The sequence below is a fragment of the Ambystoma mexicanum genome, chromosome 5p (assembly GCF_040938575.1).
Source record: "Ambystoma mexicanum isolate Mex_15411 chromosome 5p, UKY_AmexF1_1, whole genome shotgun sequence".
NCBI classification, from domain to species: domain Eukaryota; kingdom Metazoa; phylum Chordata; class Amphibia; order Caudata; family Ambystomatidae; genus Ambystoma; species Ambystoma mexicanum.
In genome coordinates, this window is record NC_090930.1 from 34,984,345 (window position 1) to 35,009,431 (window position 25,087).

Here is a 25,087-nt window from a genome sequence, read left to right on the forward strand (position 1 = left end):
CCACCCAGGAATCCTAGGTTGCTGTAGGTGGGTGAGAGAAAATGAGCAAAAAGGGCGAACATTTGGGGTTTTTTCAAAAAATGCCAATAAAATGATGTACAAAGAAGCCTGTGTTTTTTTCCTTGTAGGAGCTAGGAATGAATGGTTTGCTGTGCTGAATTCCCCAATTTCCTGGCTTTCAAGAACAGGTTGAGTGGAAACGAAAAAAAAATATTTTGATGTGGTTATCAACCATTTTGTGAGAGGTAGGCGATTTTGGCCATTTTTGCCAATTGGACATGCATGGACGGAATGGAAGAAAAGGGTAGGAAAGCCGAATTGGAGGACAGAAAGGCAAGTATTTCTGAAAAATAGACAAAATTCCAAGTTTCGGAAGGGGTGATTTGCGTAGGTCAGGCAACAACTAGGTAGGGGAACCTGCCATAGATTGGGGGAAAAGCAGGAAAATGACCGAAAAAAAAAGGTATGTGTTGGTACGGCAATGGCTTCTATGAATTTTGAGAAAAGCAATGCTCCGCTACATTCCCCCGACTCTTGCAGTTAGGAGAGCACACATTTTTTGTAGTGTTTTACAAAACAAGCAATACCACAAGCCAAACACTGAGCCATGGTAAACAGGAGTTTTACGCTCACGGCCTGAACAGACGCACTTAGCATGTGTAAATTGGTTAAACCAATGTGGTGAGGAACGGCAAGCATACATTTTTTGAAAGAGCACAGGCAGACCTTTTCAAGGGTAGGTGACTTGTGCAGGTTACAAATGTGTATGGTGCCTAAAGCAGCGACTAAATGTAGGTCACATTTGGGAAATAAAAGGGTTGTGTGACAAAGGCCACCAGCAAATGGGTCAAAACGTTATGAAAACCGCACAAACACAACACATGGCCTACCGTCCCGCGTTCCCACAGGTGTCCCGATGAAAACGGTACCTCACATGTGTGGCTGCACTTACCTGGCCGCCAAGGGGAAAGCCTAAAACACAAGTAACCCCAAGTCTGTTTTCGACCGGAATTTGAGACGCTCTGCCGACCGGCACAACATACAGATATGGGCCTCGGGTGTCCAAGCCACCGAGGAAAACAGGGAACCCCATGCATTTCCGAAAAGAGGACACCCGTGGGAATCCGCAGAGGTATGATGTGCCCAAATCGCCCCAGAATTTATTACCCAGAACCCCAGACAAAGTGAACATTGTATTCTTACAAGTATGTTTTTAAATAAATAATTATATACTTTTATACCAAAGCTCTGGTCAGTGTTTGCTTGTACTACTGTATTTTTAGCCCTATTATGTATACTCTATATACTGCCTAACTCTTCTTGAGAGACATCTGATTGCTCAGCCACAGATACCAGGTAAATCTGGGTGGTATGGACTGCTACCAGTTGGGTTTACTGCTAACACCTGTAGTCTTAAACTTTTTGCAGTGGTCCCTAAGGGAACTGCACAGGTTTCTGCCTAACACTTGCGCAATGCTTCCAAAAGTTGTGAACACTGTTTTTAGTTAGGATAAACTGTCATCTAACCTTTGGAACTGTTCACTGGACCCCAGAGACCATACCATCATTTTTTCCTGCATCACAAGCTGTGTCTGAACTTTTCCTGAACTTTTGGGCATAAGGGTAAGGACTTTGGAAGTTGCGGTTGATTCTCTGTGGACTAGTACTGCCAGATCTAATCCGTACTTTATTTTACAGGAGTTTGATTTGTATTATGTCCTACTCTTGTGACTGTAATCTATTAGTGTTCTGTGATACTTCTACCTGTTAGTCATTTTTCATAGTGATAGTTGGCCATAAATAACTGTATTTTTATATGTACGGTTTAAGTGTAATCTGTGATTTCCATTGTGTGTACTCATTGTGGTCCCTTTACAAGCTCACCACCTCTTGAGACTCAGCCTAGACCTCTCATCAATGCTACCTTGAACTGGTTTGGCTACAGCTCCCAGAGTTTTCCCTGTCACAAAATAGGTTAGTCTTCTTTCCCCAACAGGACTGGCTACTGCTGCTCCAGCCACCACTGTGCTTCTCGTTACGGCTGCGTTTCTCTTATCTAACTTTGTTCATTTTGATATTTTGTATCCAGTACCCCCTATGCATGCAAATTACACAAGTCCTTATTTGTTATCAGCTCAATCCTTAAACCTCCTTGGGGCAATCTCGTACCAGTGTTGTCACCGTCCATGATCTTCATGTCTCCTGTGTTCTTCCTCGTCCTAGTACCTTTGGTCCTTGGCACTATGTTGCAACAATACAAAGGTTTGTCCTCAATGTAGTGGCTCTGGACATTAGTGAGGGCTAAGGAATGTTGGGTAGTGATAACATTCATAGGGCTGTACCTCCCTGTGCCTCCCGATGAGGGTCCTCCTGTATTAAACCACCCCTAGGGGGGTTTGTCAGGGAGAATTCTCAGAAATGTGCTAATTCCCTTCTACCTTAGAGACCCCCAGCTCTTTTGCTGGACTTTAGGACTTTTTAATTTCTAACCTGGAGAGAGTGAGACCTTTTTCCCTACTCATGTATTTTTCTGTGATTTACATTGTGACACAAAGCACCTTCCGTGCAGTGACACAGGAAAGTCTCTTAGATTTCCCAAAGGTTTAAATACCTTCTCTTGGTGAAACTATTGTTTCCGAGAGCAGTGAAGTGAAATTTACTTTACTTACATTTTGTAACATTCTAGTCCCAGCACATGCTTATCTTACCATAGGGTGCTGGAGGGGTTGCTTCATATCCCCTTTGTCTAGATTCTCATGTAGCATGTTTGCTAACCCTTTCTACAATTAATGGCTGATGGCAGTGGTTTACATTTTACTACCATTGTGTGTTTTTACCGCAGGCTGCACTCGCAGCTGCAGTAAGGCACCCAAGGGTGCCCATTTTGTCAAAATGGCCCCGGTCTTGTTTTTTTTTTGCCATTTCTTGTTGGAAAGGTCTTTCTTGAGATTTACTCTACGCACCAAACCAGGTTTGGTCCCTTCGTTCGTTTTGTCTTTGATGGGATTCACAAGTGAAGCCTGCCTCTGGCTCCAGCGTGTCTGGCAGGGGCAGGACGTGAGGGAGGTGCCCGAAACTCCCTGTGCTTAGTCTCCTTGGTTACAGGAATGGACCCAAGGGTGATTGGCTGGAGGACAGCCACCCTGCTTTGTGATTGGCAGCTAGTCTGGAATGAATTGGCGAAACTTGCATGAAAGGCGAGGCTTTTTGGCTTGGAAGGCAGAGTCGACCACTGGATGAAGGAATCCAAAGAAGAACTTGGAAGACACGCCGGCTGCAACTCCTGAACCGTTGGTTTTCCCGGTGAAGCCCTGCTGCTGTGCTGAAGCTCTGTATTCGCCTCGACTAGAGAAGCCCTGCAAGGACGACTTCTCCCCTTGGGTTGATGGGACCAATCAACCCCAAAGTGAACTCATCTGGACATCCTCTTGGAGCTGGCTGTACTTCTGCTGCTGGAACCGAAGTGCCAGGGAGAGGAACACCAGATAGAGTGCATCGCTTTTAAGTCGGACCTAAGCTCCAGGAAGATCCTTCGGACTCCCAGGACGCAGGACTGACCAAGCTTGAGCCACCATAACAGAGTGCTGGACCCCAGATGCGAGGAAAGTCTAGAGTGGTATCTGAGAGACCACAGTGGTGCTATTTGCTGAGACGCAAGGAGCTGAAACCGCAAAGTGCCGCTGAATTGAATTTTGACCTTTGCTGCAGCCGACCTTCCCATTGTGTTGCAGGAGTCCCCAGAAGTCCTCCCTCTTGTCCCCACGACTGAGGCCCAGGAACAACAGTATCTGCAGAGCCACACGGGAACAGAAGCCAGCTGGAACCAGTTCTTCTAACCAATGGTACTGTAAACCTAAGAGGACTTACCTCTTGTTGTGTAGCCTTACTTGTTCTCAGTTGCGACTGGTCTTGGTTGCCATTGCAGAGTTTCTTGCAGCTTTGCCTCTCGCAAGCCTCCCAGGTTATGGCCCTTCAAGTGAATCTTATTTCTACAAACTTTTCTAAAAACATTGTGCAAGACTTTTGCTTACCTGCAAGAAGATCTTTATATCCCGTAGACTTTGTTCAACTAGCATTGACTGTCCTGGCTCCCTGAGAGACTCTTCTTACCTCTGACTTTGTGCTTTTGCCTTTGCTCCAGGAAAGGGTTAATTTACTTTGCGTTGGATGGTTTAAAAAGTACTTACCAGGTTATGCATTAATTGTTAACCTTTGTTTTATTACCATATCTAATCTTTTACATCCAAACTCAGTATTGCTTTAAATGTACCAGTGATAAATCAATGTCCACAGTGCCCTAGCTATTTAAGTCACTTGAGTGTGTGGGAAGTGTCTGTGTGCCATCCCCAATGGGTATCATCTGATTTAGATAAACAGTGTGTTTTGAAGTGTACTTTAAGTGTTACATGTTTTGCTCCCTTCTGAAGAAGGCTTATATAACTGACTGTTAAATTAGTAATTGTTTAATCAAGAAAACCTGAGTAGAAGTATTTATTTGAATAACTGTCACTGCAAAACCTGGTGTTAAAACCTTACAGCTCACATTGACCCCTCTTGAGATGTGCCTGGCTGCACAGCCACACCACCAACCTGTGTAGTACAGACTTATACCAAAGGTTGGTTTCCCTACTGCCAGGAGGACAAGGTTGCTGTAGTCTCCCAAAGGGTACTGCAAACAATCTTGCCTAACAGCGTTATTGGGTAGCGTCCTCATGGAAAGGGGTTCCCCTCTGGGGAGAACCAACGAGGTTAGGTGAATCGTTGCATCTCCCTCCGGTCTGATTCTGAAAACCCGGCTTAAGAAGGGTGTCGCATACAGTGATGGATGGAACTGTGCTGGGGGTGGATGGTGGTTTGGCAAGGGACTTGACTGTTTTGAAAAGGTTCTTTGTGCGATTGGGTGGTTTGACGTTTTTGGAGGCAGTGGGCAGCCATTGCGCTGCTTATGGCCATCTTGTATTTGCTGTCTTTAAGGGATTGCCTGTTGAGGTCGTATAAGTTCTTCTGCTACGCCCTTGCTAAGCATCCTGCTTCCAGTTTGAAGCTGAGGATGTAGTTGTTGAATCATCGCTTGCGGGGTTTCTGTTTTTTCAGGGAATCTATTTGGCGGAGTGTTTGTCGTGTAATTGTGTATGGCGAGGTCTGCATGAGGGGTGTAAGAGCTGTGTGTGTGTGTGATGTTTGATCGGCCAAGCAGGGGGAGGCAATACAAGAGGTAATTTGCGCATCTCTCCTTATCCAGTCAGCGTCTAGGTAAGTCTGTGATCATGTCTTCATAGAAAGTTTGCCAAATCCTTTGCCCCCTTCTTTGCCTATATAGGGTTCAAAATGTGCACTTTCCACCGGCTACTGATATTTGCCTCTTGGTGATTAGGAAATGGTGTACTGTGTGTATGCGTAGACATGAGTTGGCGGGTGACTTTATTTGTGGCTGGCTTGCAACTTGACATTGTTCCCCCTGTCTTATGTAACTCAGCCCCTCCTCGCCCATACCCTTTTGCTAAACTTGCCACCCTGCGTAACCTAACATGATTACACAAACCATTTCTACCATTGTGCTGGCCAGTCACTTGCATCGCTGCTTATGTGTAAAGATGCTATCAAGGTAATGCAGTTAGCATGTATTTTGTCCGTTCTTCATCCTTTGAAAAGAATTCATCATATTGACTTTACATTTTTGTCAGCCCTTTTCAGCAGGATTATATTAATTACTAATTTTCTTTTCATTCACAGACACACAGCCTCAGCAAAACACCAACCCGTTTGGACATTACTGACCTTTGAAGCACACAGGCTGAAGAGGAAGCTGTAAACGGATGCGAGGGCACTCACCCAGTGCAAAAGACTGTGTCCTTCATCCTATTGCACATGAACTATGTATTATAAGTCGGCTCAGCAGCACTGCCTTGTGAAGCAGTGTGATCACTGGAGGCGATGTGGGGAACTGATATTACTGTAAAAAAGAGACATTTTAATGATCGGTTTCTGCAGATGCCTTCAAGATCATGCTGTGGTTTAGTCCTTCCCCTTCAGTTTCAGCTTTTAATAGGTTTTTAGTATTTTGTTAACATAAATGAGTAAACAGTGTAATATTTTGTACTTTATTTATACCAGATACAACCATGTACTGTGCATCTTCTCAACCAATACAAAGAGCTTACTTTGTGAAAAAGAGCAGTGTTGGCGTGACATGTTTTCTCGCTTATTCATCAACCTGTGGGAGCATACGGCCACAGATGTCCTGCCTGTGAAACTGCACCCGTCTGTTGGCAGTCATCCATCCATCCATCCATCCATCCATCCATCTTGTGGTGCTTATTAATCCATCTGGGACATCAGGCAGTGTACTATGTTTTAGGTGGCTTGAATCTCAAAGGGATATGACAACATCTCAGTGCGGCCATTCAACTTTGTCCTAGTGAAAATGGGACCAAAGTGGTGGGATGACTGCAATGGCTTTTGAAGGATTGAAGTAAAAGCACGCATTCACACCAATGCCTACGCTCTATTCCGATCAGTTATTTCATGCAAATGCCCTAATTTGGTGTGGCCATTGAGTTTTTGTTGAATTTCCAAGACTTTGATTTGAATTCACATGGAATGATAATACAGCATATAGTCTTTCATTTTTGTCTTTAGTATTTCCACAAATTTGCCAAATGAACTTCTTTTCATGTTTCAAAAATGTTAGTTTTGTTTGTAGACATGCACTTGACAATTAGGCATCGATGTTCCTCTTTTGTGCCCTGTAAGTGCCATCGTCCAGTCAATGCATGACTTAGTACATCATTTGTTCTTTTTTTTAGGTCTGACTACAGACAAAGCTTTAGCGCTCTCTCGCTCAGCTCCTGGGCGAGAGTGTTGAATGGACTCTGGTATTACTCAGTGTCTCCCTGATGCATAAAGTTCACTTGAGTGGCCCCATGCACCCTTTCTCAACTCAAAATGGACCAACAAGAAGGTTCTAACTTGTGAAATACCATTTAAGTATTCTGCATCAGATGGGCCATGGAGGTTTCTGGTATCCGTATTACATACCGAAAATAAAAAAAACAAACGGTAGTTATGTTTGAATTTCAGCTGTACGAAAATGACGTAAAGCCAAACATCTACCATTCACTTTAATTACAGTGAACAAGTGGAGCGGGGGATGCAGGGGTGTCCCCCGCACCCTTGTTCACTGTAATCGTATTTGGGGTTACAAGGGTGTCCCCGTGACCCACATAATGAGGTTTTACAAAAAAAGAAAAAAGGACCCTGGGGCACTGGTTGCCATGCACGCAAGTGAAGGGAACCGCTGTCGCAGAGGGATGGCAGAGGCGGCAGTAAACGGGGGAAGTGTGCTGCCGAAGGTAAGTAGGAGGTTGGGGGGGAGTGGGTGGTCCGAAATGTCGGTGGGAGAGCAAACCGAAAGTTATTTTCGATCAAATAACTTTTGTTTTTTTCTACTTGGGACATTTCAAGGGCTCCTATGTGTATTTTTTTTTCTTCTTTTTTTTTTTAACAATCTGCTATGTCCCTTTTGGAAACAGAAAAAATATTTTCTTATTGATACATTCCTCCCACAAATGTCCACATCTTGTGAAATAAACCCGAGATCCAGTCTGTATCACTAGGTTTTCCAATAGCTACTAGTGTCCAGATTACAGAAACTTTGCAGCAGTGCGAGCGCACATTTGCATGGTATTACATTTGCCCTTCTGCAGAAACATTATTTCAATTAATTTCTGCATCTGTGCAAAGTTTGCCCTACTACTAATTCCGTATATTAGCACTAGGACAACCTTTTCTTGGGTGCAAATATGCATTGAAAGTGTCTGTTTTTTGTAATAGGGTGATTATTATCCTAGCGCAAATGTCATGGGAAATTGCACTTATCATGGTTTAAAGAATTTTCTAAATGTGACCCAATTCTTTTTTGCACAAGGGTTAACTGTAAGGTTTGTCTATGTGGAGGATAGGGGTAGGCATTGAACTTCGATATTTCATTCACTGTTCGTAAATCGATGCAAAAGCACCAGCTACCATCAAGTTTTGGTACCAATACAATTGGCGAAGACTACTTACTGTGATTTCACAAGTTCTTTGTGGTTGGAGGTTGGAAGACCTGGAAGAACTGTGACCCTGTAAATTTGAATTACCAGGGGAGTCTATTTAGTATGAGCAGCTGTGGATTACTGTGTTCTTGCCAGCTGTTTAACTTGTTGATGTGAAGGGACACAACCTCTGTGATGGCACATGGTCCATGCCCTCTAGCCAGTTCCTTGTTCTGGGTGGCGGGGAGTAGCATAATGGCTTCGTCCCATACTTGCAGTCTGCATAGCTTGGCTTCTTTGTTGTAGACTTTCTTTTGGCAAGCCTAGTCTGTTTAACTATGAGTTACTACCAAGGTTTGTACAGTTTCCATGAATTCATGGGTATTTTCTACCATGGGGTGATCGCTGCTCTGTCGGCTATTAGGTCCTCCCCACTCTTCTCTCATGATATAGAGTACATCATGCGTCATACACCAACTTGAAAGGAGAAAATCCTGTGTATGTTTGGGGCGTCTTTCTTGCAGCAAGAGAACCCAATGCAGAGCCCAAAGAGACCAGTTTTCTCAGGATGCACTTCAACGTTTGGTTAAACCTCTCAACTAGCTTGTTGGTCTGATGATGATACAACGGTCTAAGGGTCTTGATCTTCATGATGTCTTTAATTTTACCATCAACTTTAACATTAAGCTGGTGCCCTGGTCCATAAGTATTTCGGTAGGTAATTCGACTCTGGTGTGGAACGAAATGAGCACTTTGAATGTGGCTTTAATGTTGTTGTTGTTTCTGGTCGCGTAATCTAGGATTACAAGGATGTACTTCTTCCCTGCCATAGAGGAGTCCTGGGGCCCAACAATATCCATACCAATGCAGAAAAATATAATCTTGAATGGCGATGGTTGGAGCGGGCCCTAGGTACATGAATTGGCAAGTCTGGCAGATTGGGCAAACACTGCGGAACTGTTTGATCTGAGGATACACAAAGGCCAATAAAATCAGCTAAGTTTGTTGTGTCTTTTTTCTAGGCCAAGATGTGCAGATGTCCTATTGTTATCCAATATTTGTAATGCGTCCATTACCACTGTCATAGTCTTAAGGCACCAGACATTGTCTGAGAGTTGGTGTATTGTGACCCTGTCAGGTCCTGCCTTCGGAATTCCTCAGAAGCTGCTGAGCCCCACAGACCCACAAAGCGTCCAGTGCTCAACTGATTAGGATTACAGCTGAACCCAAGACACCCCTGGGGGAAAGGGGAAAATGGGATAAAATAATAAACTCAGACACTGGCTTGCCCTCTTCTTAAGGATTGGTATCTGCATGAAGGAAAAAGAAAGAACATAAGATACAAGTGTGTTTAAGAAATAATAAATCTCCTGTTCAACCTCTGAAAGTATATAATTATACCTGAGAATTCCACTGCGCAAGCTTAGAGGAATAGAACCACTGCACTCTTACACCAAGAAACCTGAGTCTCCTAAAATGCAGTTGTCCAAGAATTATCCCGCTCTGCAATGCTTAATTGTCTGTTTTCTGAACAGATATGTTAAACATTTATTCTTGTTCTGATCCAGAGAATTCTCTGGTATTTTTAAAAAGTCACAAAGTCCTCCAAAACACCTTCTTCTCTTTGAAGTATAATTCTGAAAAGAGTAGTCAATTTTTCAACTGGAGAACTACTTTCTAACACTATTATGTTAACTATTATTCCGCTTACAGATTCTGAGGTAAGGAATTATCTTCTGTACTGCAGGAGTGTTCGTCAAAAAACCTCCTGATTACAAATTCTTTTTATTTCCCTATTTAAATGTCTATTTACCTGAGAGAGCAAAGCAAACTAAAAAACAATTATATTCCATATAACATTGTTCAATAAATGGAATCTTAATAAAAAATAATTCTCATGAAGCAAGTTTCCGAGCAACAAAGTCGCCTAATAACACTGCACAAAAGAAGTTAAATAAACTCCCTGAAATTTTTAAACTGGCAGATCTAATGAAGACATCTACTCAAATAATTTACTAACCCAAGAACAAGCCGTAGAACGAAACGGAACGTGAAAATATGCCCTTCAGAATGCACTCGACAAGCGAACTATGCACACACAACGCTCGCCGAAAGACACCGCTCTTCCTATACCACGCCGTAACGTAACTTAAGTTTTAAATGAAAACACTAGCTTCAGGCCTAAAACAATGAACTACAAACATTAGAAAAGTTAATAAATCTCTTACCTTATCTCTGCCACAAACCAGAATTAAAGTAGTCGATCGCGACTGAAATGCGAACCTGGAAATGAAACAAATCCAAACAAATAGGACGTGAAGCCCTGAAAAGAAAGTAACGCGAACTCTGTTAACCTACTTCCCGAATTAATATAAATGGACTGAATACACAGCACGCATGCTCCAAATCATATCTCCTCAATACTAGAAGAGAATCATACGAAACCACAGAAAAACAAGAACCTAACTTCTAAAATGAATAATAATGTTTATAATTTAAAGTGAGCTCTTTAGTTCTAATTATTTTCTCTTTTTAAAATTAAATGCACTTATCTGAAAAGAAGATTGTTCAGTCCAAATCTTCCGCTGCTTGCTTGCTTCTTATTTCTTTTTAAAAACTGAAATGCAGTTCTTTACTGATTGTATTTTCCAAAGAAAAGATTTCACACACCCGAAAATAAATACAGGACCAGTCTCTTGAACAAATCTTGATGAAAGGCAGTTTAGAATGTTCTGCCCTCTCCTTTGTTATAATCACAGCCAATCAAGACCTCTGACTGCCTCCACCATCTTGGCTTGGGAACTCCACCTCACTCTGAATGGACTGAGTTAAGGACTAACCAAAATGAAACTATAACTGGAACCAAACAAATAATCTACTTTAAAAACAAACAAGTCAGTAAAAGGATTTACAAGGGTTTATTGATCATTACCAGCCAGTGACCTGACTGTACCCCCTCTCCACGGCCCTGGCCAAGGGCGTAGTTTACAAGGATTTTTTTCTATGAAACCTGGCTATCAGAACTGGGGCATGAACATCCTGAGCTACCTCCCAAGAACGCTCTTCTGGCCCAAACCCCCTCCAATCAATAAGATATTGAAGTTTCCCTCTAACTCTTCTGGAATCAAGAATGTCTCTTACTTCAAATTCAGCAGATTGATCTTCCAGAATTATAGGTTTCGGGAGAACTCCTAACCTGGTACCTTTCAAAAAAGGGTTTTACCTGACTCACATGGAAGGTTGGATGTATCTTGAGGGTATTAGGTAGTTTCAATTTTACCATTACAGGATTGATGATTCTCTTAATTTCAAAAGGGCCTATAAAATGGGGACTGAATTTATTTCGACCCTTAATTCTGACATATCTAGTTGATAACCAAACCTCGTCACCTACTGAGTATTCAGGTCCTTGCCTCCTTTTTTTTATCAGCAAATCTTTTTTAACTGATTTTAGTCTTACATAAAGCCTTAATTGCACGATCCACATTTTTTCTCATAATTTGCAATTTATCTTCCACTGCTGGATTGGATTTCTCTTCTCTTTCAACCAATTCTCTCAAAAATCTTGGATGAAAACCTCGAGTCAAAAAGAAAGGGGACATGGACGTAGAGTCTTTCATAGAGTTATTATAAGCAAACTCAGCCACCCAAATCAAGTCTACCCAACTCTCTCCAGTTTGCAAATAACACCGTAGATATTTTTCAAGCTCTTGATTGACTCGTTCTACTTGGCCATTGGTTTCAGGATGATCACCAGAAGACAAGTTAATCTCCACTCCCAAACCTTCACAAAAAGCATGCCAAAACTTTGATAAGAATTGTGACCCTCTATCAGAATTCACCTGACTGAGCAATCCATGCAACCTAATAATTCCTTGGGAAAAACTTTGAACTAAATTTTTAGCAGTAACTTCTCCAATCATAGGAATGAAATGTCCCTCTTTCGTCAAAGTATCCACTACTACCAGAATTGTGGAACAACCTTGATCCTCTGGGAGATCAACAATGAAGTCTAAAGAGATTGTATGCCATGGATGAGGAGGTATGGGTAAAGGTTCAAAAAATCCCACTGGTTTACCACTCAAAGACTTGGCTCTAGCACAAACCTTGCAGGTCTTAACAAAATTCAAAGTATCTACTCTCATTGTTTCCCACCAAAATCTTCTCCTGAGTAGCTCTAAAGTCTTATGGAAACCAGGATGACCAGCCAACATAGACTCATGACATTCCTTTAAAACCTTTTCTTGAAGTTCATTTGTGGGAAGGTAAAGTTTAGAATCATGATAGGGCAATCATCCATAATTTTCCGGGTTACATCTAGTTTCTCCCAATTCTCCATCTGCTCCTTAGACATGCTTTCCTGAACCCCTCTACAAATGCTAGTATGTTTCTGAACACCTGCTGAAACAAAACGCTCAGAAGCATATAAGGGTTTGCCAGGTAATTCCTTCACTTGTTCACTACCAGGAAATTGATGCGATAAAGCAACCGCCTTCCCATTCAATTTGCCTGGTTTAAAAGTAATAATGAAGTCGTAGTCAGCAAAGAACAGTGACCATCGTAATTGCCGAGGTGTCAAGGTTTTGGCTGATTTAAGAAAAAGCAAATTTCGATGATCTGTTAAAACAGTGACAGTAAACTTAGCACCCATCAGATAATGATGCCACTCTTCAAAGGCTGTTTTAATGGCCCACAATTCTCTATCCATGATTGTATCATTTATTTCTGCCAGAGAGATTTTTTTTAGAAAAATAAGCCACAGGATGTAATTGTCCCGTGTACTCATGCCTCTGAGAAAGTACAGCCCCCAAAGCCAGATTCAAAGCATCAGCCTCCACAAAAAATGTTTTTTCAGGATCTGGATGAAGCAGAATCTGTCCAGAAATGAATCTCTTTTTAAGATTTTGAAAAGCCTCTTCAGCATCAGCGCTCTAAACAAACCGTACTCCCTTTTTTTAAAAGTCTAGTAACTGGAGTAATTATTTGAGAAAAACCCTCAATGAACTTGCGGTAATAATTAGCAAAACCAAAAAAGCTTTGCACTTCTTTCACCTTAGTGGGTGATGGCCAATCAATCACTGCCTGAACCTTCTTTGAATCCATCTTTAATCCATCTGGTGAAATCACAAAACCAAGAAATTCAACCGACCTCGTGTGGAACTGACTTTTTTCTAGTTTAGCAAACAGATTATTTTCTCTTCATTTTTGCAACACTAATCTCACATGCTCTTGATGTTGGTCTAGACTTTGGGAATAAATTAAGATATCAATGTACACCACTACAAAATATCCAAAAACTCACGCAGTACCTCATTAATAAAATATTGGAAGACTGCTGGGGCATTGCAGAGTCCAAAAGGCATAACAAGGTACTCAAACAATCCAAACCGAGTTTTAAATGCAGTCTTTCACTCATCGCCTTCTTTCACTCTCACAAGATGATATGCCCCACGTAAATCCAACTTTGAAAAAATGTCCGCTCCTTGAATCTGATCTAACATAACCGAGATCAGGGGTAAAGGGTATCGATTCTTAATTGTGACTTTATTCAGGGCACAATAATCTATGCAGGTTCTAAGAGAACCCTCCTTCTTTAGAAACGAAAAATAGAAGAGATGCAGCTGGCGACTGCGAATGTCGGATGAACCCCTTGGACAAATTCTCAGCAAGATATTCTTTAAGATACTAGTTTTCGTTCTCAGACAAAGCATAGACTCATGGCAATTTAGCCCCAGGTTCTAACTCTATTTTACAGTCGAATAATCTATTAGGAGGGAGTTTGTCTGCCTCTCCCTCATCGAAAACATCCCAGAAATCCTTGTAACACTCCGGTAATTCCCCAACCACAGCTCCAATAGAATGTAATAGAGAAAAAACTCTTTCAGCTAATCCCTAAACTGCCGAAGCCACAGATGATTCTAATCCTTGGCTGGTTTTAAAACTAGAACAATTCTTCTTGCAAAAATCTGAATTTAATTCAACTCGTCGCCCCCAAGCAATTTGTGGGTTGTGAAAGGTTAGCCAATGCATACCTAAAATCACCTTTAAATGAGGGGCATCAATCAATTCAAACACTAACTCTTATCTGTGATTTTCAGACACAAACATGGTTAGAGAAGCTGTTTCATGAGTTATAGGACCAGAAGTCAAAGCCGACCCATCCATGGCTCTTACTTGTTCTACTTTTTTATTCACAGGAACTCCCAACGCCTTAGCCACCCCCCAATCCATAAATGTTCCTGTCACCCCTGAATCAATTATCACAGGACCACTCCCCACCAAAACCTGATTAAAAAAGGAGGATACATTAATTGCAATGTGAGGAACATCTGACTGGAGAGTATTGGCCACAACCTGTGAACTCTTACTCGAAGGGGTCATCATCTTTTTGGTGTGTAAGGACAGTTTCCTAGAAAATGGCCACTCCTTCCACAATAAAGACACAAATTATTCTTTCTTCTTTCTTTTTCCTATTTTGAAAGAGGCCCTCTAATTTTATTCGAGAGTTCAGACTCTTTAGACTCTTTAGATTTGAAATCCTTATTCACAAAATCTAATCTGGGTCTTTCAAACCTGGGACCCTGTTTTCCTTCACCAAAACCTCTTCTTTGCTTCGGTAGAGGTAGGCGAACTCCCTCCTCATAGATCATTCGACTGTAAAATAGAGTTAGAACCTAGGGCTAAATTGCCATGTAGTAGAGTCTATGCTTTGTCTGAGAAAGAAAACTAGTATCTTAAAGAATATCTTGCTGAGAATTTGTCCAAGGGCCTCTCTCATTCTGACGAAACTCAGTTTGTAAAACTAAGTCTATAAGATCATCACAAGAAGTTGGTCTAGTACTTACTACAAATAAAGCATATTTTAATTCTTCTCTTAACCCTTGGTAGAATAAAGAAGCTCGCTTTTCTTCTGGCCAGTGACTCTCCAAAACCAGAGTCTTGAACTGAGTGATATAACCAATACGATCTCTGTTCCCTTGTCTTAAGTCCAATAATTCACCATCTGTCTGCAAAGAAACCTGCCGTTTATCGAACATTTTACCAAAAACGTCCCTGAAAAGACTAAAATCATGCAAGGCTGGGTCTTTTAACTTAACCAACAAACCTGTCCAACTTGCTGCCTCACCTGACAAGTAGGACATAATTAATGTAACTTTAGAAGTGTCTGAAGGGAAAATTTCCAGTCTACTAAGAAAGTGTAGCTCGCATTGAGTAATAACATTTTTAAACCTCCTGGATTCCCCACCAAAACGTTCTGGAGGGGCTAAAGGGACAGGAAAACCACAGATCTAAAAATTCCTCTTGGATCACCTCCGCCACTCTCTCCCTCCACTCTCTCCCTCCCTAATCAAAACTGGGGGTTCCCGATTAGATTCTGTGTCTAAACCTCTATTCCCTGCACCAGTGACTTTCGGAATCTGCGCTACCTTAAGACTTAATTCCTCCACCTTCTGATTAAGGTTAACATGTTCTTAGTGGGCTGCCCTCACTTCCTCCCTGTTAGGGAGAATTCTCTGTAAAGGCTAATTTCCCAAACCTAGTGAGTCCCCCAGCTGCTTTGCTGGATTTTTGGGGTTTATTTTTTCTCCTGCTAAGAGTGAGACTCTTTTTACTCCCACTCTTAGACTTGATTTGAGGTGTTCCTTTATCTTTCCATGTGTTTTATGGGCTATGGGGTCTTTTACTCCATAGGGTCTCATGTGTTTTTGATGTGGGTTACACAGCACCCTCCGTGCCGTAACCCAGGGGTGTCGTAGTGACCCCCCCCAACATAGACTCCATACCCTGGGACTGACTACTGTCTCCCAGGGCATGTAAAGTCACCATTGGCTTTACTAGTCCTAAATTATGAACAGAAACCAGTACAAACCATCATATTGTGGACGTACTGGTCGGGGCAATTCGATTGCCCTGGGGTCTGTTGTTCGAGGGGGCACGTCTCCGTCCCCCCTGATCGAGTTTTGGCTGGTGGCAGTGGATACTACTTTTTATATTCGACCGCAAATATATCTCTATGGGATTTTCCCATTGTTCGAGGCTACCAACTTTAATTATTTAATTCTTATTGCCTTCAACATACCGCCGGTTTATTTATTTAATATTAATTCACCAGTTGGTATTTTTTGCCAGAAAGAACTCGATTCTAAAAAGGCGTTTGTGTTCTCTTCTGTGACTCCAACCCAAGTCGAGCCCTTTGTTCCACTTTTTGGCGGGCTTCTCCACAGAAGCCTCCAAAAGTGGTGCCACTCTGTCTGGGTACCACAGGGGGTATGGGAGGGGGTTTAGGCACTCTGGACTGAGTTACCTTGGTAACTCAAGTCGCACTCTTGTGTGATTGGCCCAAGTGGTGAGCCAGCCGGCTCACCACTTAGCATGTTTGATTGACAGCTAGGCTGAATGAATGGGGGTTTGCTGCATAAAAGCAGGGCTTTGGGGACTGGAACTTCAGAAGTCGCCACAGGACCTAAGAATCCGAGGAGGGAGAAGCTGAGCCGACCTGCAACGACGACACCACCGGTGGAGCCCTGCTGAACCGTCTCACCGCTTTTCCCGACGACAGAGGAGATCTCCAGTCCAGAGAGTCTTCTTCCTTTGACTGGTGGGGATAACCAGTTTTGCCTTCTTTTCACCTTCCTGGAGCATCTCATGGCCGCCTTGCCCGTGCCAAGCAGCCCGGCAACCGGTATACCACGGTTTACCACTACCGCGAAGAGAAGGGTAGTACCTTTTAACCGAAAAAATCCACGGCTGGTTTCTTCCCTGGCAGTGCAACGACCTTCATCTTTCCTCCACGGCGAGACCTCCTCTTCCTCTGGACGGAACACCGACTTGCACCCGCTGCCAGGAACAACTGCCCCCGCTGGAGCTTCCTTCACACTTAAGGTACTGTGTCCCGCCTGGCTTCCCTTGTGACAGATCGTTCGGGGTGACAGTAAAGCCTCGACTTTCTAACCTGGGCTGGCCTGGGACAACCTAGCTAACTTTTCCTGACTTTAATTTCATCCTTTTTGTGCGAACTATCTACAAGACTCTTTGGGCATAATCCCACTGTGTGAACCTGGACCCCTTGCCCCTTCTGCTTGCTCTCTCCAAGAGTGGACCTTGCATTTGAACTTCCTTGCTCTCCAGTAGACTTTGCCTAACCTGCCTCACTGTGGTTCTTTGAAAAGTATTGAGATTTGTGTGCTTTCATAACTCTGCTCCCCCCCTTTTTAAATAACTTATTAGAGTGCCATTTTATGTTAAGCGCTCACCTCTGTCTGAAAATAAGTGGTGTTTTTCACTAAGACTTGTCTAATAAGTAATTAGGGTTGTATATATTTGATAGTGACTGTGTGCTGAATTTACTTACCTCTTTTTGCTAGAGTAAATTATAAGTGTGTCTTTAAATAAATAATTAGATACTTTTACACCAAAGCTCTGGTCAGTGTTTGCGTGTGCTACTGTGTCTCTGTACCTATTGTGTATACTCTATATACTGCCTAACTCTTCTTGAGGGAAGTCTGACTGCTCAGCCACAGCTAACAAGTGAATCTGTGTGGTACAGACTGCTACCAAGTGGGTTTACTGCCAAAAACCTGTAGTCTTAAATCTTTTGCAGTGGTCCCTAAGGGAACTGCACAGGTTTTTGCCCAACACACTCCCTTAACTCTTTTAACATCTCTCCCAGGGCCTTCATTGTGATCTCAAGGGGACTCAAGCAGCTCAGGAGGAATTAACTGCTTGGGCCTTTCATTCCGTCAGGTCCTGCCTTTGGAGTTCCTCGGAAGCTGCTGAGCCCCACAGACCCACAAAAGCGTCCAGTGCCCAGCTGATTAGGATTACAGCTGAACACAAGACACCCCTGGGGGAAAGGGGAAAATGGGATAAAATAATAAGCTCAGACACTGGCTTGCCCTCTTCTTAAGGATTGGTATCTGCATGAAGGAAAAAGAAAGAACATAAGATACAAGTGTGTTTAAGAAATAATAAATCTCCTCTCCAACCTCTTTTCCCTTAAAGTATATAATTATACCTGATAATTCCTCTACGCAAGCTTAGAGGAATAGAACCACTGCACTCTTGATATATGATTGTTTATTTATTTAGCGCCTATACACAATGTTTTTCAAAGCGCTTCAAGGCAAGGAAGGGAACAAGGGAAAATACAATGACATTCTTACAGGCCATGAGCAGTAAGGATGTGAAATTAACTATCGTACTCGGCCTGACGACATTTAAGATAGTGCAAGAGCTAACACATAGATAAGGAAGGGAGGGGGAGAGTGGGAAGGAAATGGAAACAGACAGGCGACTACTGTACTAGGCCTGATGACATTTCTGGTAGAGCCAGAGAAAACAAAAGGTGAGGGAGAAGGGTGCAGAAAGGGAGGAGAGGAACAAAACAAGCGGCTATCGTACTAGGCCTGACGACATTTCAGATAGGGCTGGAGAGAGGGGGATAAACAAGTAAGGAGAGCAGGGAGGAGACAGGCAAGGTTGCTATCATACTAGGTCCAGGGACACGTCTGATAGAGTAAGTGCATAGAAGAAAGCAAGAGCTTACACCAAGAAACATGAGTCTCCTAAAATGCAGTTGTCCAAGAATTATCTCTTCTGCAATGCTTAATTGTTTCTGAAGAGATATGTTAAACATTTATTCTTGTTCTGATCCAGAGAATTCTCTGGTATTTTTAAAAAGTCACAAAGTCCTCCAAAACACCTTCTTCTCTTTGAAGTATAATTCTGAAAAGAGTAGTCAATCAATTCTTCAACTGGAGAACTACTTCCTAACACTATGTTAACTATTATTCCGCTAACAGATTCTGAGGTAAAGAATTATCTTCTGTACTGCAGGAGTGTTAGTCAAATAAACCTAATTACACCTTCTTTTTATTTACCTATTTAAATGTCTATTTACCTGAGAGAGAAAAGCAAACTAAAATACAATTATATTCCATATAACATTGTTGAATAAATAGAATCTTAATAAAAAATAATTCTCATGAAGGAAGTTCCGAGCAACAGAGTCACCTAACACTGCACAAAAGAGTTAAATAAACTCTCTAAAATTTCTAAACTGACAGATCTAATGAAGATCTCCACTCAAATAAGTTACTAACCCAGGAATAAGCCGTAGAACGATACGGAACGTGAAAATATGCCCTTCAGAATGCACTAGACAAGCGAACTACGCACACACAACGCTCGCTGAAAGACACCGCTCTTCCTATACCACGCCGTAACGTAACTTAAGTTTTAAATGAAAACACTAGCTTCAGGCCTAAAACAATGAACTACAAACATTAGAAAAGTAAATACATCTCTTACCTTATCTCCGCCACAAGCCAGAATTAAAGTAGTCGATCGCGACTGAAATGCGAACCTGGAAATGAAACAAATCCAAACAAATAGGACGTGAAGCCCTGAAAAGAAAGTAACGCGAACTCTGTTAACCTACTTCCCGAATTAATATAAATGGACTGAATACACAGCACGCATGCTCCAAATCATATCTCCTCAATACTAGAAGAGAATCATACGAAACCACAGAAAAACAAGAACCTAACTTCTAAAATGAATAATAATGTTTATTATTTAAAGTGAGCTATTTAGTTCTAATTATTTTCTCTTTTTTTAAAAATTAAATGCACTTATCTGAAAAGAAGATTGTTCAGTCCAAATCTTCCAGCTTTTCTTCCGCTGTTTGCTTGCTTCCTATTTTTTTTAAAACTGAAATGCAATTCTTTACTGATTGTATTGTCCAAAGAGAAGATTTAACACACCAGAAAATAAATACAGGACAAGTCTCTTGAACAAATCTTGATGAACGGCAGTTTAGAATGTTCTGCCCTCCCCATTGTTATAATCACAGCCAATCAAGACCTCTGACTGCCTCCACCATCTTGGCTTGGGAGCTCCACCTCACTCTGAATGAACTGAGTTAATGACTAACCAAAATGAAACTATAACTGGATCCAAACAAATAATCTACTTTAAAAAGCAAACACATGTCATTAAAAGGATTTACAAGGGGGAGGCCACCAGGGGGCGCACAGGCAATGGCTGTCTGACTGCGGAGTTCCGGCCGAGGCTGGGCCTTTTCAGGGGATTGAGTCCCCCCCGAGACCTCCCTGAGCGAGTACAACGGGTGGCAGGAGCTGGTGAACCCCCCGTGACGCCCCCGCTCGAAGGAACGGACCTCCAACTCCGAGTGGTACCGGAGATCTGGGAGTGACGGTGCGCGACTAGGAAGGCGCCGCGCATGCTGGCGCTGGATGAGAAGGAGCCCGGTGGTGGAAGGCGAGTGTCGGAGGGGTGGCGCTCCCCTGGCGGCGGCCCCCCCCGCCCGACCTGGGACAGAGGAAACTGACATCTTTCTGGCCCTGCTCCGGGTCCCACGGCGCGGCGGCGCAGGCCCGGGAAGACAACGCCGGAGGAGGCCCAGGAGAGGAGGCCCCCAGCAGCTGCCCCAGCCCGGGTCCCACCCAGAGCCACGACAGCAACCTCCAGCCGGAGAGCAGACGGCGAGGTCCCCCACGGCCGTGGGCACGGCAGAGGGAGGCCCCAGGCCGGGCCCCGGCACGAGGACCCGCCAGACGACGGACGACCCCGGGGGGACTAGCCCGGGAGACGACAGCGACTAGCCAGCCCAGGTGAGAGGCCCCCGTCTGCAACAGCGGGGCGTGTGCCTGCCTGAGGGGCCATCCCAGCCCCCAAAGGGGTCAAACCTCGCTCCTGCAACCCCCACCTGAGAAACGTGCAACGATACGACCCCGGGACAGCGCAGCACACCCTCAAGGGCCCATTAGGCCGCAACAGACCACGCAGCTGGGGGTCAGCACGCCCTCACGGACGGAAGGAAGACCCACGAGCTCCCGCTCTCGTGAACTGAAGAGCGCCTTTGGCGTTCTCAACTTCATCGGGCCCACGGCCTACCCTGAGCCAGCAGGCGGCCCGCGACCCAGGTGAGAGGCCCCCGTCCTCGGTTGGCGGGCGAGTGCCCGCCTGGTGGGCTGCTCCACCCCCAGCATGGGATAATTCACCGTCTACAAACCCCACTGGTGAAACGTGAACCTGTCTGGCCCTGGGGCGGCACGGCATTCACCCCAGAGGCCCCCCACACCGCAGCGGACCCTGCGACAGGGGACCAGTAACACCCCATGAGCTGGAGGAAGACCCTACAAACGTTCTTTGGGATCCCGGAAACGGAGGGCGAAACGGAGAGGGAGTTGACCCAATTGGTGAGAGACATTGTCACTCTCCTGTTTGCAGAAGAAATGACAACAGCACTCACGTTTTACTGGGTGCACATGGCCGGGGGAAGGTCGGGGAGCCCCAGATCGGTTCTGGCCCGTTTTCACTATTACACCGAAAAAGCCAAAGTTCAGGAGGCTGCGAGGAAGGCTTGGACGATAACTTATAACGGCGCCCAAATCTCTATTTTTCAAGATCTCTCAGCTTACACCCTTGCCAAACGAAGGATGTGCCGCCCCCTGACACAACAACTGAAAGAGAAGGGCGTTCGTTACAGATGGGGATATCCTTTCTCCCTGTCCTTTGAATACTCAGGCCAACGCACAACTCTGATAACGGAGGAGGACATCAAGGGTGCTATCCAGGACTACGTGGGTGAACCCGCCCCCAGGAGGGGGCCGGTGGGCCCGAAAGCGCTCAGCAGGGGCACCCCCGGCCAGTCTAACTCCAGAAGAAGGAAAACCGGCGCTAGGAAGTTCAAGAAATTGAACACACCACCAACTCCGATGGAGGAAGATCGAGCCAATTCGGAGGGGTGACGCCAGCGACCCCACGATAATCATCGGGAACAGACAACTGGAAGACTCCAGGGACGCTTCGCTCGCTGCACCCCCTCGAACTGCAAGTATAAGGGGGCATCGGGGGGGTCACAACCATGGGCGCTGTGAGAAATACCATCCTGGGCCCAGGGGTCGGTCGCCAACGGGGCAGGGGGGTACTGCCCGGTACACTCATAGATCGGGCCCAGACAATCGGGAGGGGAAGACATTTCTAGTTCCCCCCTCAAGCAATGCCCAAGCCGGGGAGTTTGGGGGGGAGGGGTGCAATGGAGGGGGGCTCACGTTAGCATGCTTTGCTATTGACGCCTAGCCGTAGGGAACCGGCTGGTAGTCCAGCCAAGAATCCAGGAATGGAGGGACTACATGGCTGGACGCCGGGGAGGGGGGTGTTGGTTAGTACACAAGTTGGGGGTTTCGGGGTGGGGAATGGTTTGGGGGGTAAGTTGGGGAAAGGTTTCAAAAATGTCCAAACAAGGAAACACAGAATGCAGGGAGGGAGCGACCATGCAACATCAGTGACCAAGGGAGAAGGTGACAGCGATTATGGCTGACGACCGACCAGCCCTAGGGTTGGGAACCCTGAATGTGCGGGGCCTGAACACCCCCACGAAAAGATCCCTAATCAGCAGAGAGTTTAGGAGGGCTAAGCTGGACCTACTCTTCGTGCAGGAGATGCACTGGGTGAGGGGAGTGAGCCCAGGATGCGTGGGGGCGGTATCGAGGAAATGTTTTTGTGCATCCCACAAAGGGAAGAAAAGAGGGGTTGCAATTCTGATCGCTAGGGGGTTGGGATTCGAGAAAGACTCCAGTCTCAGGGAGCCCGAAGGCCGCTATCTCTTGGTGAGGGGCTCCCTACAGGGCGCGCCCATAACCTTGGCAGTAGTATACGCTCCAAACGAGGGCCAGGCCCAATTCTGGGAGGGAGTGGGGGAAAGGCTGAAAACTTTTGTCCAGGGCCCATTGGTGGTGGGAGGTGATTTTAATATGGTCCTCGACCCATCCAGAGATAGACAGAGGGTGGGAGCTTCAAACCCCAGACCCGCAGGAGACGCCATGTCACACTGTTTTCAGAGGGTGAATGAGGGCCTGGGCTTGGTGGACACGATGCCCACCCCCCCGAACAGGGACTCCCTCTTTCTCATACTATTCCTCCACTCACAAAGCCTTCTCCAGGATAGACTATATTCTGCGGACGAGGTGCTCCGCCCACACGTAGCGGGTTACAGGATAGACCCTGTGCCCTGGACGGACCACAACTTGGTCAGAGTCACCTTGGCAGGGGACTGGTGTAGAGAACGGAGGGGACGCTGGAGATGTAACAACGCCATTCTGAGAGATGAGGTACACGCCCAGGCCGTCCTGGATGCCATTTCAGAGCTTTTGAGCTCAACGATAACGGGGAGGTGGGCACGCACACCCTCTGGGACGCCTTCAAGGCGACCCTAAGAGGAGTACTCATTAAAATGGGTTCTCGTCAGAAGAGGGAAAGGGAGACCCAGGAGAGGATCTTGAGGGGAAAAATAGCGTGCCTTCAACCGGGGGGTTCCCCGGTACAGACCCTAGACCGGGGACCACGTGGCCACCCTGGAGGACTACAGACTCCAATTAAAAGACCTGCTCCTCCATAAAATGGAGAGGAGCCTCCAAATGGTCAGACAGAAATACTACGAGAAGGGGGACAAAGCGGATAAGATCCTGGCCTGGAAATTGAGGGAGGTTCAGAGAAGCAGGATGGTGAAAGAGGTGAGAGACGACAGGGGAACACTAGGCTATGACACCCCCCACATAAGTGAAGCTTTCCACCAGTACTACGAGTCGTTATACGCCTCGGAATATGACGGTGGCGATGCCCAGATTGAGGAGTTTCTCGACTCCATGCAGATACCGTCCCTTCCCCGGGAGCTGGCAGAGGGGCTGGAGGGTGGGGTGACCGAGGAAGAGGTGGAGAAGGCGATCAGCGGGATGAAGCTGGGGCACCTCCCTGGGGGAGGACGGCTTTTCGGTCTATTTCTATAAGAGGTTTCGCTCCTCCCTGGCAAAGGTTTTCAACTCGGTTTTGGAAAGGGGCACCCTCCCTGACTCCATGATGGGAGCCATCATAGTGGTCCTACCCAAGGAAGGAAAAGACCCGAGGGAATGTTCATCCTACCGGCCCATATCATTGCTCAACATCGATGTCAAGATCTTGGCCAAGGTGGTGGGTAGGCGGATGGAGGGGATAATGCAGAAACTAGTTCAAGGGGACCAGGTGGGTTTCATTAGGGGTAGACAAGGGTCAGACAATATCTGCAAAACAATAGACCTGATACATTTTGCTCAAATCTTGATGCATGCATCCTGTCCCTGGAAAAAGCTTTCGATAGAGTAGAGTGGAGATACATGACCCTCCTCCTCCAGCGAATGGGCTTCGGGACGCACATCCTGAGTTGGGTGGCCGCCCTCTATAGAGCCCCTACCGCAAGGGTCCAGGTGAACGGATTGCTGTCAGAATCCTTTCCTCTCACCCGAGGGACTAGACAGGACTGCCCCCTCTGCCCCCTGCTATATGTCCTCACGATGGAGGCTTTGGCCATAGCGGTTAGATCCCACCCAGACATCAGGGGTATCAGAAGGGGAGAGGTGGAATTCAAGCTCTCCCTGTTTGCCGATGACATCCTGGCATACCTGGTGGACCCGGTTTCTTCGATCCCTCCGCCTCTGTCCCTGGTTAGCTCCTTTGGGTGTTTTTCAGGCCTAAAAATCAACACAACTAAGTCTGTTCTCCTTCCAATGCGCCTGGTGGACCCGGTACTGGACCCCTTGATCAGGTTTCATGGGATAGCTGTGGGTAAGAGCAACATAAAATATCTGGGCGTCCCCCTTACCAGGGACCTATCAGAACTGGGGACCTGAGGAGATGGGGAAAAATGATCCTCTCATGGTATGGCCGGATAACGGCAGTCAAAATGAATATACTGCCCCGGGTTTTATACCTCTTTACAGCCCTCCCTACCCGGGTACCCGGTCAAACCTTCATAGACTTGCATAAGGGGGTCCGATACTTCATTTGGCAGGGGAAAACCCAAAGGGTCGGAAGAGCCACGCTGACGCTTCCAAGGGAGGAGGGGGGATTCAGTCTCCCAGATTTCCAGTTGTATTATCACGCAGCACAACTACGTGTCCTCCTAGAACATATGAAGGAAGGCCTGCGGACATATTGGTCATATTTGGAGGACATGGACGTCCACCCCCTCAAAGTCCGAGACCTCCTGTGGG

At 45.3% G+C, this 25,087-nt stretch overlaps 1 protein-coding gene across 5 annotated transcripts in view; it reads left to right on the forward strand.

Annotated features, from left to right (window-relative positions):
* Window positions 1-6,172, forward strand: part of MED12 (mediator complex subunit 12) — a 1,704,158-nt gene extending 1,697,986 nt beyond the window's left edge. For all 5 annotated transcript variants that reach the window (XM_069612388.1, XM_069612385.1, XM_069612387.1 and 2 more), the window contains exon 44: window positions 5,734-6,172. In XM_069612388.1, the coding sequence (XP_069468489.1) occupies window positions 5,734-5,777 (44 nt within the window). In that variant the 3' untranslated portion in view covers window positions 5,778-6,172. The remainder of the gene's footprint in view (window positions 1-5,733) is intronic.
* The last annotated feature ends 18,915 nt before the right edge of the window (window positions 6,173-25,087 follow it).